The 20,585-nt window shown below is 40.1% G+C and overlaps 1 protein-coding gene across 11 annotated transcripts in view; it reads left to right on the top strand.

Moving 5' to 3' along the window:
* The window catches only part of mcf2la (mcf.2 cell line derived transforming sequence-like a), a 167,897-nt gene that overhangs the window by 23,709 nt on the left and 123,603 nt on the right, over nucleotides 1-20,585 (top strand). Inside the window, exon 1 of one of the 11 annotated variants that reach the window (XM_060898869.1) lies at nucleotides 3,512-3,562. The exons of 8 other annotated variants lie outside the window; for them this stretch is intronic. In XM_060898869.1, the coding sequence (XP_060754852.1) occupies nucleotides 3,556-3,562 (7 nt within the window). In that variant the 5' untranslated portion in view covers nucleotides 3,512-3,555. Of the gene's footprint in view, nucleotides 1-3,511; nucleotides 3,563-17,277; nucleotides 17,697-20,585 lie in introns of those variants that run through there. 2 more of the 11 variants (XM_060898865.1, XM_060898871.1) reach the window with 2 other exon arrangements.

Below are 20,585 nucleotides of genomic sequence, written 5' to 3'. Positions count from 1 at the left end.
TAATGCGTTAATATTACATGTTTACACATCTTGGTGTTAACCTTCCTGACACATTCGCTGTGTTAAAATCATTAACACAGTGAGTGTGTCAAAATTAACACAACAAGTGTTGTCCCAATACGCACCCATTGATGTGTAAGAATTTAATACAGTTTGTGTTGGATTTCACACCTCCTTTCTAAGAGTGTATTTTACAGGGTAGAGTGGAAACACCAAATGAGAACGTCCCAGTATGATGAAAGTTGAGAAACCTCTCAGCCAGTGTTTTCCGTAATGCCCCATCAGCAGTCTGGTGCTGTCATATGCTTCAGTCATATGCTTCCAAATTGTGCTTTTAAGTTTCGCTTTATTGTGCTGGAGAGGAAAGGTCCTGAACAGGCTGTTCACAGGAAAAAGTCCCCAAAACTCCTTTTATTTTCCTGTAAAAGGAGAACATTGCTCAATAATAATAATTAGCAGCGTCTAGCTGGCAAGAACCAGTTATCTCTACATTTGTAATGCAAACCATCTCCAATTGGGGTTCATTCATTGTTAGAATTTGCTTGTATTCCTCCAAGTCTGGTACTTAAAGCAGATACGCAGAACCTTTATTTTTAAATACATTTCTGAGTGGATAGTATCTCCATCCTTGACTCTTGTATGCTGCATAAATGGGAATTTAAAAAATATATTTTTGAGAGTTAAAATCGACCGCAAAGTTGGCATTCGAGCTGCCCCGCTGAGCCAGCCAGCCCTGAGTGTGTGGCGTCACAGCGGTAACCGGTTTTAAAGTGCATATTCTGGACCAATTTCGTGTTTTTTTTTTTTTTTTTTTATATGAAAGTACTGTATGTCCCTTTACACACTCATCCAGAAGGGTAATTTTTCACAAGGCCATCTGTCTACAGCAGAAAAAAATAAAATAACAAAACACATCTGGAAAAATCCCAAGGGAGTCTGGAGCCAGATTCGTGACATTATCTGCGGAAGTGCGAGCAGGCTGCGCGAGCTTTGCACGGTTTCAGTGCACAGCCTGTGTAGACCAAGCGCTCCCATTTCTCTCTCATTGTCCGGTCTTTTGGAAAACGATGAGAACTAATCCCATCAAGATTGGTGTTGCTACACCCTCCTACGATACATCTGTTAACCATTTTAATAATTATGTGATAACGTTGAAGAAATTTGCAGAAAACCACCAGGTCGTTTTCTCATAAACAAGCCAGCGCTGACGTAGGATTCAGAGGGAGGCGTCCCGCACGCGACGTCACGAAAATCAATGTTTGCCAGGAAATCCAAATGCCAAGTTTGTTCAGAGGCGGCCAATTCGCCTCAAATGGCTTGATTTTCAACTGAATTTTTCTGGTATTGCTCAAGGTAAAAAAAATTGCAGAGAATGCAGAATGTTACAGATATTTGACCAAAGTTTAATATAAAATGGGAGAATTACATTGATCTTGCTCCTGAATTTACCCGTGATATGCACTTTAAAGCCAAGGCCTTTGACAGCTATAGGCCAAAGTCATATAAATAAAAATTTATGGTGAAAGTAAGAAATAGCGTTACCGACTCGCTCAACTAAGACTGATTTGACTTCATTGATGACTCTCATTAAAACAGGATGGGTGTTATAACTTATGCAACACACATGTACATGCATGCATTTTCACTGATAAAACGTAAAAGGCTCATTAAATAATCAGATGAACTGAGACGATCACATTCTGAAGCAAATTAAATAATCTTATACCAGTAACTTAAACACACAATACAAGTTACATGTATTAATCTAAATGCAGGTAAACAATGTGTTGTATTTGTTGTTTTATATCCAAATGAGAGTCGGAGCTTATCCGTCTGTGTTCTCGCTTCTTGAAGGCCGACCTTGTGGCTGATTGTTTTGAAACAATCTGACTTTCAGTTGTTTGTTCAGTTCTCTGTTCATTCGCTTCTTCCACGTAAGGGCGAGATGTCAGCAATATCCAGTTTTGAAATAAGATGGCTGCTACACTCATTCTCTACTTTGGTCCATACAGAGTACTTCGCCATTACTGCTCAGCTCAGGCAATTACTAAAACCCGGGACGGAACGGGATGTCATCGGTTTTAGCAACAACCGTGGGGAGGTCACTGCCTGAGCGATATGTCACGTCCCGTTCCATCCTGGGTTTTAGCAATAACCCTCGGCTCACTCCGGGCGGACTGGTGCAACTGAACTTTGCTTTAAAAATAAATAAATACTTTCCTTTTCTTGTAGTTTTCTTTTTCTTTAACTGTTGGTACTGCACGCGCTTTCAATACGGGCTTATAGCCAACGCTCCTCAACAGATCAGAGGTCTCGTACCATCTTCCGTAAAATGTGTAGAACAGAGGAGAGACCACTTCGTCGGTGCCCAATGTGCCCGTGAACTTCTCGCAAAATGCGTCCAAATCTTTGCAGTTTGAACATTCTTGGACCATGAATGCAACATAAATCCACCTTCTGTCGTGTTGCTGGTGGGTGCAGCGACACATCTATGTGGCACGGCGATAAATTAGCTCAAAATGGAGGATTGGAGTTGCAGTCAGCTCTGTGTTTTAGTATAGCGGAAATGGCGATGAGACCGATAGACTTCCTGCTGTGACGTTACGGACGTCAAGGTCATTCACTCAGACCGCTGCCTATATAAATCACTTTAATCATAAAAATTACTATATTCGATTTATTGTTAACGCTTAAAACTATTTCTGTGCCATTCTTGAGGTCTCAAGGCATTTATAAACAAAAGTGAGGCCATGGCTCTGCGTATCTGCTTTAACAATACTCGGGTCATCCTTGATGGCAGGACTGATACAAATCTTTTCGGATACCAGTCTGCTTTTAAATATTCAACCAGTCATGTGTTTTCTCATATTTTTTCAACATTGTACTTGTATGTTTCTGCCAGTGAATCTTTGTAACCCAGTATATGAGGTGCATGATCTCGTGGTACCACGGAAGTTTGTATGTGGTAGATAAGATGAATTGTTTTGAAATTTCCCTGCTTCGAGGGAATGGGTTATATGGGGAACTGAGCTGAGATCAGAATTAAACAGCAGGTCTTTAGCATGGCAAGCCAAAGCCTTGAACAGGAAAAGGTCAATTATAGACGACCATTTCCTCTTTTACAGAGTCACAAAAAATGAGCTTGTCCTCTACATGTGACTTCTGTGGTGTCTTATGATAAGTAATGAATATTTTCCTATAACCCGGTCATATTTTAATCAGTGAAGTTCTGATCCTGAAGTAACAGCTTGACCGGAAATGTTTTATTCCTCTGGTATCACAGCAATTTGACAGATCAAATATACAGTATAAATCAAATATATAAAAATGATTCCAGGGAAAACATAGGACTTGGTCTTTCAAATAAAGAAACGCCTTTGTTTACACTTTTCCTCAGTTTGCTTTCGCTGAGCAGGAATCGTCTTCACGGTCACGTTCTCATTGTTCGCGCACGACTTTTCTTTTTTCTCTGTTCTTTGATTTGAAGTAATGGCTTAATTTCTCCTGAAGTAGAACATGTAACAGCTAATCATCTTTAGCACCAGTTTTTGAGTTATGAACGGTAAGTAGCAATGACTGCACCCTGTTTTACTGCTACAACTTGCTTTAGTTTTCTTTAATGCTGTTTGATGCTTGCAAATTTCTATTCAAGACATTTCTTCAAATCTCAAAAAAAAAAACAACCCACAAACAAAACAACTTCTGGATCCTGTCCATCTATTTTGTTGCTGTTTGATTCCAATCCTTGAGTAATATTTCTTTATTTAGATATCGTGACTTTTGGTGGTGTCTCTGTTAAGTGCTGGAGCTTTGATGTGCTCCAAGTTTCCAAATGAACTCCTCCAGCGTAGATCCAATGTTGTAGAGCTTCTGTTTATCAAAGCCTGCTGTCAAACTTGTAACTTCTGCACTGTATTATATTCAGAAATACAGACATAAAGCAATACTGCAGCATTTTTCAACCGAATCTCTTAAGGTGATTTACTACAAATAATTTCGACACATTTCCCCGGCACTGAAGCTAGAAGCTTATAGATGATAGAAGTCTTGGGGCAGTTGATGGGGCAGTTAGCTAGTAGTTATGCGAAACATATTTTTGTAAGATGCTTTCATGAAATTTTCAGTAAATTTGTAAAATGAAATTCTAAATCTGTTTAATTCATCCTTCAGATATACCACATAGTTACATGGACACCACTTGATTGACTGACTTGTTTCGTTGTTGGAAAGTTGGAAATTACACAATGGCTTTGGCCAAAACTTGTCTGACTTGACGACTTTTTAAAATTCTTTTTATTTATTTATTTTAAATGATTGAATTTGCTTGACGTATAATCATTCACTGATGTAATTGAAGAACTACCCCGGTTCCATTATATTCTGAAAGGAAAACTCGAAGAATTTTTAACCTAGGCCCTGTTTTCCCATCTGTTTTGGTCCAGATAGTTACTAGGGACAAAAACAACTGAAATCAGTCCAGTATTGAGTTAGAACGATATCACTGGCAACCACAAAACGGCTATAAAATGTAATTTTACAGAGAAATCAACCATGTCAAAGTAAACTGCTTGTTTTCGTCACTGACAGGCTCATAATGTTATTAGCTCATCCAGCCGATAGGCGATGACTTATGTTATCATGTGCTGTCCATCCAGCATCATCCACATTTCACGAAAATCACTACTTCTCTCAATTCTTCACCGATTTTTATTCTTTTTGGCAGGAAGGTAGGTCTGCCTGGGGTGCATATTGCTTCTACCCAAATTTGCATAATTGCAATTAATAATGAAGATATGGAGTAATTAATCAATCCCTAACGAGCAGTTTCCACGCAAATCACTGCTTCTCCCTCAATCCTTCACTGATTTTGATTCTTTCTGGCATGAAGGTAGAGGTACCTAGGGTGCATATAACTTCTACCCAGATTTGCTTAATTACAATTATTAATGAAGTTATGGACTAGTTAAGCCTTAATGAGTAGTTCAACAAAAATCGCTGCTTCTCAGTCAATTCTTCGCCGTTTTGGATGCTTTCTGGCAAATAGGTCGGTATTCCTAGGGTGTCTAGAGCTTGTATATAGTGCATGTATCTTGCAACATTTATTGCACAAGGCAGCCCACTTTAGATCGTCCCTTCTGGATTAGACGGGGCCAGAGTGAGCTACGCCGTCATTTACAGTCTTGTTATAAGTGTCCAACAACATGGAAGGAATCCTTACAGAGCTGCACCTGTGTCTGTTTACTTCAGTAACTGTGAAGAAGCTGTAGAAAATTCATACATGTCAACCTTTGGTCAATCAAACCTGTATAACCAACCTCCAAAATCCGTATTTCCCTTATAAAATCCTTAAAAGATGCAAATTAAAATAATTTACCTAAAATTTGAATGATAATTAACAATGATATATCCCAGTTACTTTTTTATTCAATATTAATAACAATAAACCTTCAGAATGAATACAAAGCTCCAATGTTTGACAAAAACACAGTGTTACTCTAATGTTCTGAATTGTACTCCATGACAGCTTTTTTTTTTTTTTAGCAGTCTGCACCAATACCTCACGAGGCTGCATGTCGCAGCAAGTGTCTGTTGATCTTGCCGGAGTGCCCATTCAGAATCTTTTCAGTCGCTATTGAAAGTCGCTCAGGTGGAAATACGCGTTTCAAACAAAATGTTACTTCCCGGTTGGCGGGATTCTCGCAATGCGGTGTGTGCATGATCAGAAGTGGAACGAAGTCTCGCTACCACAAGATAACGCGCGATTTCATAAGACTCTTTACTGGCTGTCAGTGCTTTCTGTGGTGTACAGTACGTTTGTAAATGTTATGCGCTCTTTTATCATCGTGGGAATTGATTATAGCTCTAAATAAATATTGAAGTTTTTTTAAAGAATCCGTATAACTTTATTTGTACGCCCGTATACTACGTTTATTGAATCAAATCCGTATAAAATACGGACATTCCGTATAGGTTGACATGTATGAAAATTACTTTCTTCACTCACTGTTTGACCTTTCTCTTCTTCTGGTCTAAAAATCCTGGAATTGTCCTTTAACACTGGGAAACATGATTTCTTGAATTTCTTTGAGCGTAAACCATAGATAAAGGATCTTTTTTTTTTTTTTTTAACAGAAAGAGCCCTTTGGTAATTTGGCATTTGTTCTTTCCTGTTTTGATCAATTTCTCTTTAGTTTCATTTCAGAAGAAAGGTCCTGAACAAGCTGTTTTGCAGGATGGCCTGATGTGTTGTAATAAGGTCTTTTTTTTTTTTTTTTTTGTGGTTATTCTGGAATTGAGCAACACATTAGAGTCCCATATGTACTCGTATTCATTAAGTCACCTGATCATCAAACATACTTTGTAAATAAAGGGAAAGTGAATTGGTTGCCAGTCCAAATATGCTTTCCAGTTAGTCCACATTTTTTTTTTGTTTCAGCCACCAATCCACCTAAACAATACACACCAATATGATGGGGATTTTCATCTATAATCAAAAGAATTTACTGTACTCTGTCAATAATTAATAAACTGGTTTAGACTTAAATCTAAACTAGTCAGGGTTTGGCAGAAAAATCAAGCATGTATATTAACATTTTCCAGTTTCACTGAATTACAGGCATTACTGACTATATCAGATGAACTGGTGGACTTTCCCCTTAATACTCTCACCACTCTCTGCTTTCCTGATTACTTTGTTTCCCACCGATTACACACAGCTCAGATGTAATCTATACAGTGCCCTGAAGGAACAGACACGCACACGGCTAACTTTTTTTGATATAGGAGAGGAAGGACCATTGTGTGTGACTTCTTTACGCTTCTCTTCACTCATCCTTAGTGTCATGTGTGTAGTGCTGTGGGGTAGATGGAGAAAGGCAGGAGCCATTCTTTCTGTGTTAATTATGACCAGTGGCTCATATTACTCTGTATATGACCTTTGAAGTCATGGTAAAAAATATTGATGCGTTAAAATCACGGACAACAGGAACTAACTGTTTTGTTGATGTTCCACATCATGAAATGTAACTCTAACTGGATAAAAATTCACCATGTTGTTCGTTGATGAATGAAAAATTGTAATCAATGTGGTATAAGAGGAATAAATCACTTCAGCATGTGCTGTTATTGGAAAATAATCAATAAGCCTTTTTGGATTGAACCGCATCACACCACCTTGTTATTGGCCTGTGATAGCACTCCACATTGTTTTATTCATTACTTATTTTGTTTTCTGCATTTCATGGAGAATGTACTATTACATATAATTATACAGCTATGTATATCAACCGCTCAACAAATATTAATCTTCACAAAGTCCTCATTCAGACCAGTATACATTTTTAAATCACCTTGAAATACTAATTTATTCTTATTTTTTGTTCATGACAGAGTTGCCAGATTGGGCTAGTTTAAAAATAATCTGCAGCCACCAAGAGACTGTGTTATAGCAAATAATCAGAATTAATTGTAATGAATTTACACAAAAATGGCAAGGTTTAAAGGTAGACTGACTTTCAGATTTTTCAAGTGTAGGTCATAAAAAGAATTTTCCTAGACACCCAATTATTTTTGTTTAGTGGACTGAAAGCTACTGAATTTGAATCACAGACTTGCAATTTTATTAGTTTTTTTTTTTTTAATAGAACAATTAATGAATTTAGGGCCACATGGCCTTAAATTCTCCGCTATTATTTCTTGCTTCACCATGACCCAATTCAAGATACTACGTCATGCATCATGTGGTGGGCTTTCCCTGTTCGCACAAGGCACTGTGGGATACAAATTTGAAACGGGAATGGAAACTGGAGGACGCGAATGAAACGTGAAAGACCTACTACAGTAACAGAAAGTGAGAAGAAAAGATGTTATGTTGTGAAGGAAAGGAAACGCAGGATCAAACTATCGGCGGTCAGCGAGCACCTCGGTGTGATCAGCTGTACGTTTAGCGACAGAATGATGGAACTGTCAGTGCACGGTCAAGGTAAACCTGTAGATGGCAGTAATGCAACACTGTGGATGCCAGCTGCTGTAAAACCCAAAAGAAGAAGGCAAACCTGCACATGGACTTCCTCTTCTGCTTTCCTGCATGAAGCAAGTTATTTCATGCACGTTATTTGCTATAGAATCCCCTCAAATTAAATAACTTCCCAGCCACAGAATGGCCTGGGATTTTTTTTTTGTTTGTTTGTTTGTTTTAAGATCTTACAGAAATAAACATACAGTATATCACAATGACCAAATTTCAGAGGGAACTAAATTTCACCGGTTCTATGAAATCGAAAGACCGTCTACTTTTAAGCGCCACCTGTCACGTCATAGTGTGTGTCTGTGACGTACAGAACCATTTCTATTGTGAGATATACTGCAAAGATTGGAAAAATTATAAATTTCTTGAAATTTTTGGGCTAACTTCATGCCTGTATGGGTTTGATTGTTGTTGGTAGATACTACAAGCCAATACAAAGAGGTTCATGAATGAAAAATGTTGATTTTTAAATAAAAAAACTATTTCTAAATTTGTTTGGTGGGAAAGCATAATACTTTTCTAAAGACACTAGAATATATGAAATGTACAGCGACTCATGAAGCGCACTCCGAGTGAGCGGTGGGGGTGGGGAGACGATGGCGTCAGCCAAAATGTAGACGAGACATAAACCGTTTCAAATAAACATCTCGACATGAGAGAATTACCACAAAATAAGCTCTACACATTAGTAGGGTTTAAGATTTTACATGTCCCCTTTTTGCACACTTTAATATAAGAAATAAAATCTCAGGATTATTTTAACCAGGGCAGTGAAATCAGACCTAATTATTCAAGTGATAATGTGCTAAAATTGTGAAGAGGTGCAAGTCTGTGATTGGCAGTGGAGCACTGGATTGTAATGTACAGCTAGACAGCACAACTGTCACTAACATGCTCGTCAAGGCCGAGTTGTATGTAAACTTGCCATGAATCCCAAGTTGAGGCTCGCGTAAGCAGGTCTGAAGTCTAATATAGTGTTCATCGTCTCACCTTCACATGGAAACCCAAAGTCTCTGAGCTGCGACGCAAATAGAATTTAAGTTTTTATTTTTTTAAGTAGTATTATTTCATTTTGAATTTGCATTTACGTTTTTTTACACATACAAGCACGCAAATATAAAGTCCGAGTCTCGTATTCAAGCCTGAAGTCATGAAACCCGTGACCCATGACATGACTTACGGTACAACCACAGATTTTGCAGATAAGTTGCATTGAGTTTGACAAAAATATTTTCAGGGTTAATTCACAGTATCTACTGTATAACAGCGTATAGGGCCATGGGGGGGGATGGAGCTGAGGCAGGGGAAAATATTTTGAGGGGAAAAAAATCAGAATTTCAGAGATTAAAGTCATCCATCCATTATCCGTAGCCGCTTATCCTGTGCAGGGTCACAGGTAAGCTGGAGCCTATCCCAGCTGACTATGGGCGAGAGGCGGGGTACACCCTGGATAAAGTCATACGCTTATGAGAAAAAACTTGGATATTCTTCAAGATTATAAAGTTATAAACTTGCTAGGAAAAAATGCAGGAATTCTGAGACTAAAAATCAGAAATTCCAAGGTTAAGAAGTAACAAATTTATGAGAGAAGAAAAACTCTCAGGCTTCCTGTCTTCCTAGCTGCAGTGCATTCTGTGAAATGTAGGAGAAAATCTCTTGGTGCTTTATTATATGTTATTATATGATATTGGATGATTGAGGAGGAAAGACTGAATTTCCTCTGACGCTCGGCTCTGCTGTTTCAAAGTAACAGATTTGGGCAGATGAGAAGACTCAACACACTGAAAGTAACTGGACACTGCTTTTGCATAATAATTATACATTTAAAAAGGACACGGATAAATAACCCTCTGCAGTTTATAAATTCATCGCTTGTTGCATCCAGGAAGTGCAACAATAAATTGTGTGCTTCCTGGCTGCAGTGCAAATGTAGCTGAAAATCTTTTGTGCTTTATCGAAATAATATTGTGGCGGCATGGTGGTGTAGTGGTTAGCGCTGTCGCCTCACAGCAAGAAGGTCCGGGTTCGAGCCCCGTGGCCGGCGAGAGCCTTTCTGTGCAGAGTTTGCATGTTCTCCCCGTGTCCGCGTGGGTTTCCTCCGGGTGCTCCGGTTTCCCCCACAGTCCAAAGACATGCAGGTTAGGTTAACTGGTGACTCTAAATTGACCATAGGTGTGAATGTGAGTGTGAATGGTTGTCTGTGTCTATGTGTCAGCCCTGTGATGACCTGGCGACTCGTCCAGGGTGTACCCCGCCTCTCGCCCATAGTCAGCTGGGATAGGCTCCAGCTTGCCTGCGACCCTGTAGAAGGATAAAGCGGCTAGAGATAATGAGATGAGATGAAATAATATTGGCGGGCTTTTTTCGTGGTATATCAGAGATATTCCATTCAGCCAGTATGATACTGAATGAGTCAAAGTATGTAATGTCATTCAAAGTTCTGTCAATCCAATGTACTTGTACAAAGTCAGAGTTCTAACAATAAAAATGATACAAGTCCAAAAAGCCTGAACAACCTAACTTATATGTAAGCTATATCCAGGTTGACGATTCAAGTTCAAAGTTACTTTTGGTCGTAGTTAATTGTTACATTGCAGTTGTTCAAAACAAAAGGGCTTTGCTGAGAAGTCCATGAGTGAAGTTCTCTTGTAAAAGTCTCCGTCACTTTTCCTCATCTCCAATAGAACTTTTGACAAAATTTCTGCTATTGCTCTCTTCCGTTTTTTTCGATGTCCGTTCTGTTTTTCTCTTGTAAACATCAGTGAAGTTTTGGTAGTCTTTCAGGTGTTCAGCACATCTGTCTCTTTAAATCTTCGGCTTTTAATGAAGCAAACGTCGCCACCGTGTTTATGTACAAACCGTCCGAGTCACTCACTAGCACAGAAGTTTTATGTCTCCGACATGTGTCTTTTCCAGTTTTTCGATGTCCGTTGGTCTGTTTTTTTCTCTTGTAAATATGTGTGAAAAATATATAATGAAGTTTTGGTAGCCTCTTGGGTGTTCACCGTGTCTTTAGTTTCAGTTTTCAGTTAATTTATTTAGTGCTTAAACCTAGCACTGGATTAGCCTTGTCTTCTCTCTCTCTCTCCCGGCTGACAAAGAAATGACTGTGCGCATGCGCAGCAGAAAAGTTGTCATTGGCTCTTCGCATGAGCTCTGAAATGTGACATTGTGTTGTCTTGACAACGTGCAATATTATAACAATATTGCACGCTCATTCTCCTTTGGGGAGAGTGGTGTAATACATAGAGGATAAGCGACATGATGACAATATTGCATACCATCAATAAACCTACTAGAAGGGAATAGAATACATGTTTTTATTCCATGGAAAAAGTGTCCCGTATGTATAATAATCTTTCATATTGCATGATTGAGGAGGAAAGACTGCATTTCCTATAACTTTCAGATTAGCCTTGGCATCTGTGGTGTGATGACGATCCAACCTTGCAAAGTGATGTGATCTGGTTCTTTGACAAAAACACTTTATTCGAAGTTTTGGGGGGGTTTTTCCTTATAAATTTGTGACTTTTTAACCTCAGAATTTGAGATCTTTTATCGTAAATTTATGACTTCTTAATTTTGGAATTTCTGGAATTTTTTTTTCTCAGAATATTACCTCTGCCTCACCAACATGTGTTTTTTAAATATGATTTATGATTATATGTGGTTTGAAAAAAAGAAGCAGCAGCTTCGTGTTCCACACAAAGTCGAAGTGCAATCTGTCGTCTGTGTCTAATTTCTTGAAAGTCACCGTCTAAGAATAACTACAGCAGAAAAGTCATCCCTGGAAGTCGATACGGAGTGTTTATGGGAGAGGATTAGAGCTGGATATTTAGAGCCAAGAAATTCATTTTGTCTTTTTTTCTCTCTTTGAGGCTTATGAGTTTCAAAGGCATTTCAGTTCATTATAGCATAGTCTGACTAACCAGCCTCCAGCCGCAAACAGGTGTGTGTGTGTGTGTGTGTGTGTGTGTGTGTGTGTGTGTGTTTGTTTCCCAGGCTTTATGAATACACTGTGCTGCATGGCCATTCAGTGATTGTGGGGAACGCTCGGGTTTTCCCCTTCAGCTATAAGGACGCCTCTGTTTAAAATGCCTTTCTTTGCTGTGTGTATGAGTGTGAGAGTGTGTGTGTGTGTGTAAGTGTGTAAAGGCTGCAAGAGTGAGTGAGTGTGTGTGAGATGCATGTCTTTTGTGTGTGCTAGAGGCAACTGAATGGTCCCTTGCAGCTCTCTGTGTGCCCACACACCCTCCCCTGATCACTACTAATCTGTGCTCACTACCTGGCGATACACTACATGTTAACATCATTAGCAGCCCGAGGCTTCAAGTTTTCAGTTGTTTTTCTATAAATAGAAATTGTACATATGAAACTATTGAAGCACAACATCCGGTAAATCTCATTATCTCAAGCCGCTTTATCCTTCTACAGGGTCGCAGGCAAGCTGGAGCCTATCCCAGCTGACTACGGGTGAAAGGCGGGGTACACCCTGGACAAGTCGCCAGGTCATCACAGGGCTGACACATAGACACAGACAACCATTCACACACTCATTCACACCTATGGTCAATTTAGAGTCACCAGTTAACCTAACCTGCATGTCTTTGGACTGTGGGGGAAACCGGAGCACCCGGAGGAAACCCACGTGGACACGGGGAGAACATGCAAACTCCGCACAGAAAGGCCCTCGCCGGCCCCGGGGCTCGAACCCAGGACCTTCTTGCTGTGAGGCGACAGCGCTAACCACTACACCACCGTGCCGCCCACATCCGGTAAATTCCAAAAAAAAAAAAGAACCTGCATAAGAATATCTAAGTTTGGCACTAATTATGTTTTTTTTTCATTAGCTAAGGGTTTCTACAGTACGTAAAAGTCACTAAAGTGAAAATTCCCAAATAGTCACGGCAGTGATCCATCATTAAAATCATGTTGAGTTTGCCCTTATAAATAGCTAGCTTATGGGAACATAAAAATAGCCATAATACCAAGGGGAGTGGTCACTGGAGTAGCTGAATATGAATAGCTAGCTAGCAAATTGTGACATAAATGTAGCTACAGTGCCTTGCAAAAGTATTCATACCCCTTGAACTTTTTCACATTTTTTCCACCTTACAACCACGAACTTAAAAGTTTTTTATTGAGATTTTATGTGATAGACCAACACAGAGTAGCGCATAATTGTGAAGTGAAACGAAAATGATAAATGGTCTTCAAAATTTTAAACAAATAAAAATCTGAAAAATGTGATGTGCATTAGTATTCAGCCCCCCCTGCATCAATACTTTGTAGAGCCACCTTTTGCTGCAATTACAGCTGCAAGTCTTTTGTGGTATGTCTCTACCAGGTTTGCACATCTAGACACTGAAATTTTTGCCCATTCTTCTTTGCAAAATAGCTCAAGCTCAGCCAGATTGGATGGAGAGCGTCTGTGAACAGCAATTTTCAAGTCTTGCCACAGATGCTCAATGGGATTTAGGTCTGGACTTTGACTGGGCCATTCTAACACATGAATATTCTTTGATCTAAACCATTCCATTGTAGCTTTGGCTGTATGTTTAGGGTCATTGTCTTGCTGGAAGGTGAATCTCCTTCCCAGTCTCAAGTCTTTTGCAGCCTCCGACAGGTTTTCTTCCAGGATTGCCCTGTATTTAGCTCCATCCATCTTCCCATCAACTCTGACCAGCTTCCCTGTCCCTGCTGAAGAAAAGCATCCCCATAGCATGATGCTGCCACCACCATGTTTCACAGTGGGGATGGTGTGTGCAGGGTGATGAGCAGTGTTAGTTTTCCGCCACACATAGCACTTTGCATTTAGGCCAAAAAGTTCAACTTTGGTCTCATCTGACCAAAGCACCTTCTTCCACATGTTTGCTGTGTCCCCTACATGGCTTCTGGCAAACTGCAAACGGGACTTCTTATGCCTGTCTTTCAACAATGGCTTTCTTCTTGCCACTCTTCCAAAAAGGCCAGATTTGTGGAGTGTACGACTTATGGTTGTCCTGTGCACAGATTCTCCCACCTGAGCTGTGGATTTCCACAGCTCCTCCAGAGTGATCATGGGCCTCTTGGCTGCTTCTCTGACCAGTGGTCTCCTTGCTCGCTCTGTCAGTTTAGGTGGACGGCCAGTGTCTTGGTAGGTTTGCAGTTGTGCCATACTTTTCCCAATTTTGAATGATGGATTGAACAGTGCTTCTTGAGATGTTCAGAGCTTGAGATTTTTTATAACCTAACCCTGCTTTAAACTTCTCCAGAACTTTATCCCTGACCTGTCTGGTGAGTTCTTTGGTCTTCATGATGCTGTTTGTTCTTCAGTGTTCTCTAACAAACCACCGAGGCTTTCACAGAAGAAGTGTATTTATGCTGAGAGTAAATTACACACAGTAGGACTCTATTAACTAATTAGATGACTTCTGAAGGCAATTGATTGCACTGGATTGTATTTAGAGGTATCAGAGTACAGGGGGCTGAATACTAATGCACACCACATTTTTCAGATTTGTATTTGTTTAAAATTTTGAAGACAATTTATCATTTTTGTTTCACTTCACAATTATGTGCTACTCTGTGTTGGTCTATCACATAAAATCTCAATAAAAAACTTTTAAGTTCGTGGTTGTAAGGTGGAAAAAATGTGAAAAAGTTCAAGGGGTATGAATACTTTTGCAAGGTACTGTAGGTGCATGGTGTTGCACTGAGGGCTCATCACTGGACTCGGTATACCAAAATAGCTAGTTTGGTGTTACTATGCATTGAGATGAATCAAGATTTAAATAAAATTTGTAGTAACATAAGCTGTCATTACACCTCGATAGCTTGTGTGCTTAATCGTGTCCTGAGGTGGCAGGCGAGAAAATCACGACTGTTGCTATTATAACTAATCGTTATTACTAGCTAAGTAATTGTTAACTAGCTAATTGATTACTGAAACTATCAGTAAATATCAGAAGAAATCAGTGATGCGTTAGTTTAGTTACTTAGCAACTTCAACGTATCTTTAAATTCTTCTTCTTTCGGCTGCTCCCGTTAGGGGTCGCCACAGCAAGTCATCATGATCCACATAGTTGATTTGGCATACAGTGGTGCTTCAAAGTTTGTGAACCCTTTAGAATTTTCTATATTTCTGCATAAATATGACCTGAAACATCATCAGATTTTCACACAAGTTCTAAAAGTAGATAAAGAGAACCCAGTTAAACAAATGAGACAAAAATATTATACTTGGTCATTTATTTATTGAGGAAAATGATCCAATATTACATATCTGTGAGTGGCAAAAGTATGTGAACCTTTGCTTTCAGTATCTGGTGTGACCCCCTTGTGCAGCAATATCTGCAACTAAATGTTTCCAGTAACTGTTGATCAGTCCTGCACAATGGCTTGGAGGAATTTCAGCCCATTACTCCATATAGAACAGCTTCAACTTTGGGATGTTGGTGGGTTTCCTCACATGAACTGCTCGCTTCAGGTCCTTCCACAACATTTCGATTGGATTAAGGTCAGGACTTTGACTTGGCCATTCCAAAACATGAACTTTTATTCTTCTTTAACCATTCTTTGGTAGAACAACTTGTGCTTAGGGTTATTGTCTTGCTGCATGACCCACCTTCTCTTGAGATTCAGTTTATGGACAGATGTCCTGACATTTTCCTTTAGAATTTGCTGGTATATTTCAGAATTCATTGCTCCATCAATGATGGCAAGCCGTCCTGGCCCAGATGCAGCAAAACAGGCCCAAACTATGATACTACCACCATGTTTCACAGATGGGATAAGGTTCTTATGCTGGAATGCAGTGTTTACCCTTCTCGAAACATAACACTTCTCATTTAAACCAAAAAGTTCTATTTTGGTCTCATCCATCCACAAAACATTTTTTCCAATAGTGTTCTGGCTTGTCCGCATGATCTTTAGCAAACTGCAGAAGAGGAGCAATGTTCTTTTTGGAGAGCAGTGGCTTTCTCCTTGCAACCCTGCCATGCACACCATTGTTGTTCAATGTTCTCCTGATGGTGGACTCATGAACATTAACATTAGCCAATGTGAGAGAGGCCTTCAGTTGTTTAGAAGTTACCCTGGGGTCCTTTGTGACCTCGCCGACTATTCCACGCCTTGCTCTTGGAGTGATCTTTGTTGGTCGACCACTCCTGGGGAGGGTAACAATGGTCTTGAATTTCCTCCATTTGTACACAATCTGTCTGACTGTGGATTGGTGGAGTCCAAACTCTTTAGAGATGGTTTTGTAACCTTTTCCAGCCTGATGAGCATCAACAATGCTTTTTCTGAGGTCCTCAGAAATCTCCTTTGTTCGTGCCATGATACACTTCCACAAACATGTGTTGTGAAGGTCAGACTTTGATAGATCCCTGTTCTTTAAATAAAACAGGGTGCCCACTCACACCTGATTGTCGTCCCATTGATTGAAAACACCTGACTCTAATTTCACCTTCAAATTAACTGCTAATCCTAGAGGCTCACATACTTTTGCCACTCACAGATATGTAATATTGGATCATTTTCCTCAATAAATAAATGACCAAGTATAATATTTTTGTCTCATTTGTTTAACTGGGTTCTCTTTATCTACCTTTAGGACTTGTGTGAAAATCTAATGATGTTTTAGGTCATATTTATGCAAAAATATAGAAAATTTTAAAGGGTTCACAAACTTTCAAGCACCACTGTAAGTTTTTACACCAGATGCCCTTCCTGACCCCACTAGCTGGGTATTTTACCTCATTTGCATGCCTTTGAACTGTGGGAGGAAACCGGAGCACCCGGAGGAAACCCATGCAGACACTGGAAGGACATGCAAACTCGACACGGAAAGATCCCCGTTGGCCGTGAAGTTTGAACCCGGAACCTTCTTGCTGTGAGGTGACTGTGCTAACCACTATACCACCATGCCACCCAAATGTAACATGTAACCAAAGGTATGGGACAGTGTTATCCCTGTGTATTCCAAGAAGTTGGGAATGATATCCCAGTAGAAACTCAGTCCATCCATCTCTGATGCTGTGTGACAGCAGTGCCTCTATCCTGTAGAGGGTGACTTTGTCCCGCCCCCTTCAAAACTGCCCTCTGTGTTTATTGGCTGCTTATTTTTAACCCGGCTAGAAGGAGGAGAGTGACATGCAGCAGGATTTGGCTTCTTGTCCCACCTCTTCTCTCTTTCGCTGTGTATCTCTCTGTCCCTCCTACGCTTTTCAAAATCTATCCATGTGACAATTAGTGACTGCTCTGCTTGTGTGTGTGTGTGTGTGTGTAAGAGACAGCGAGAAGGTTGATATTCATTAAGAGCTTAGCACAGATAGTTTTGCTGCTTTTACAGCCTCATTCAGGCATTCAACCCCCATACCTGTGTGTGTGTGTGTGTGGGGAACGGGTGGTGTAACCTGAAGCCGGCACACTTGGTCTAGCCACATGTGTGTCTTTGTGTGTGTGTGTGAGAGAGAGACATGGGGTTGAGTGAGGAGCACAGACAGATCGGATCGTCTGTCTTCACTGGTGTGTTGTTGTGTATGCCGGCTGACCAGAGTTCCCCAGAGAGGCCCACCTGAGCAGGGAATGAGCCACGGAGTGCGCACCACAGGCAGGATGGCTCTCAACCGAGTGTCCCTGCTCTGCCAGGACATCACGCGCCTGTGGCTCCAGCTCAAAGTGAGCACAGGTAGGAGACGAGGACTGCCCCAGGGTTCCTTTTTCATAAGTTATGCCTTGTGCATATTGATACAAGTTTAAATCTAGCTGCATAACTAACTCTAACTATATATTGACGTATTATTATAATCTGTTAGTTAGAATGTACATGTTTTCTTTTAGGTAGTAGTGTGTCGATCAAACTAATGGACAGAGTGGAAAGGTCTCTTTTCGATGTGTGTGTAGAGACTGTTCATAAGTTGTTTATTATAGATTAAATTCCTGTTGTATGTTTTAAAAGTAATGAATTATCACTATTATCATAGCCTTGTATGGTGTGAATTGGAATTTCCTGGATGTTACAAGTCGATACATGAACTCTTGGCTAAGTTTTACTTTATAATAGAAAAGAAAGTTATTTAAGATGTAGGTATTTCCTGTTGTCGGAGTCAACTAATGGTCAGATGGAAGGGTAAAGGTGAAAGGTTGGTGTGCATCAGTGCGAATTCAGGAATTTGTAACTTTGTGACCTTCCAATTTGAAATGTTTATTATCAAATGAATCAATTTATTTCAAATTTTCTGCTTTATTTTCAAGCATTATGACTTTACATTGTATGCTATGCTTTGGGATTTGTATTGGTTTGGATGAGCTCTTTCTTGGGTTTTTGCTTCTCCGATTATGAGACGGTTAAATAACTTTTATGTCGTTTAGATTTTTAAATGATTCATGATGCACTTGGGTTGTGGTCCATCAAAGTCAAACAAGTGAAAGAACATCTTGTGCATTTTAACGGTTAAAGGTGTTTGTGTGTGAGGAAAGATTTATAACCTGTTCATAATATTTATTATTGGATTTTGCATTCTTTGGTCAGTGTGGATTATCCCAATAAACTTAGTTTTCACTCTGGAGTATTAATAATGGTTACAAAAATGCTTGCCTGCGACCCTGTAGAAGGATAAAGCGGCTAGAGATAATGAGATGAGATGAGAACTGTTCATTTACAACATTTCTTATATAATAACGATTTCTGTTTACTTTCAGATTGTACTGCAAACTTGTGTTATCGTTGTTTGGAGGTTGCATTGGCCTTGATTCCGTCCTCGTCTTTTATCACACTGTACAGCTCTCCAAAGTTCTGTTTACACACTAGTTGTTTACTTTCAAATTTACTCTTTGTGCCAATGTCGACACCCTCCTCAACAGTTTCTGTGTGTGTGTGTTTTTAATACAGTTAGGTCAGTTGACATTATTAGCATGCGTTAGCTCTTCTTTCTCCTCTGACCATGTGCTTAGTCCAGTGTTGGCAGCGAATTCGGGTTTAAATTCTGACAGCCACTTTGTTTTGGCATCATCGGGCCAACGAGGCTTACGCTTCAGAGCCAAGCTGTCAGTCTTCTCAGACTAGTCAGCTGTTGTCATGGCTACGGCCTTGGCTCTGCCCAAGCAACGTGAGGTCATCGTTGGTTGCAGAAAGACCCAGTTCCGGCCAATAAGAGGCCCATCAGATGGAATTTGCATGATTTAGCTTCGCAATGGATGTGTTTATTAGTATGTCGGTCTTTCAGAATTAAATTTGACTGAATTGAACTTGGATCAATACAGAGGATGGAGGTCTCCCAGTGAATATGTTGAAACCCTATTTAAAATAGATTGTGTTTATATTTCATTAAAGATTTCATAGTGAGTTTTATGATTTTAATTTATTTCTTATTGGCCAAACGAATGGAATTTCAGTTCGTGGTCCATGTGATCAAGGACGCGTTATCCTAATGGGCTTCATGGGCAGCTGCCCAGGGCCTCGGCCACTAGGGGGCCTCGGAGGTAGCAAGATCGGAAAATCTCATCTCATCTCATCATCTCTAGCCGTTTTATCCTTCTACAGGGTCGCAGGCAAGCTGGAGCCTATCCCAGCTGACTACGGGCGAAAGGCGGGGTACACCCTGGACAAGTCGCCAGGTCATCACAGGGCTGACACATAGACACAGACAACCATTCACACTCACATTCACACCTACGGTCAATTTAGAGTCACCAGTTAACCTAACCTGCATGTCTTTGGACTGTGGGGGAAACCGGAGCACCCGGAGGAAACCCACGTGGACACGGGGAGAACATGCAAACTCCGCACAGAAAGGCCCTCGCCGGCCCCGGGGCTCGAACCCAGGACCTTCTTGCTGTGAGGCGACAGCGCTAACCACTACACCACCGTGCCGCCCAGATCGGAAAATATGAAACGATATTTTCAGATGTTTTGTTCATATTGATAACATTTTTGATGCATTTCGCCACCCGTAAGGAAGCCCACCTTGTCCCGTCGCATAAATCACCCGTCACTGTCAATATGATCACTGTCCACCATGTCTTCACATGCTACGCCAGCTTGAGTTCAATGATTTAATTAATGACTTCGCTTTCCAGAAAAGTAGGAAAGTGCCCTTGTAAGTTGACCCATGGCTGTCAAACTGAATGCACAAAGCTGTGTGCCACTGCTGTTTGGGACATTACGTGTGTGAAAGGATGAAATGTTTTCACATAGCCTAGCATTTTGAGATTTATTTCTGAGAAGCAAGATATTTTTCTTTCTTTGTTATTGTTCTTTGTTTTCACAAGTTAAAAGTCGCCTGGATTCCAAAATGAAAACGAACGGTTATATACCAAATGAATGTTCTTGTTCTGAATACTAAAGAAACTGTTGTAGGCCTCGGTTATGTTCTTGACATGTTGTTCATTGACTCACTCATTCAAAGGCTTCTTGAGGCTAAACTTTAGTTAACCAGACTTGTTAACCGTGATGTCTGATGGATTTTTTTCACCATGCAATTGCCTATTTCACCATTGCTTTTTCTCGATTAAATAGGTGTTGATGGATATAAAGTTTTATCGTTCAATTTCAACAGTGGCACAATTTCTAATTGTG

Source organism: Neoarius graeffei, chromosome 18 (assembly GCF_027579695.1).
Source record: "Neoarius graeffei isolate fNeoGra1 chromosome 18, fNeoGra1.pri, whole genome shotgun sequence".
Lineage (NCBI taxonomy): Eukaryota > Metazoa > Chordata > Actinopteri > Siluriformes > Ariidae > Neoarius > Neoarius graeffei.
This window is presented reverse-complemented; position numbering and strand designations above follow the sequence as displayed.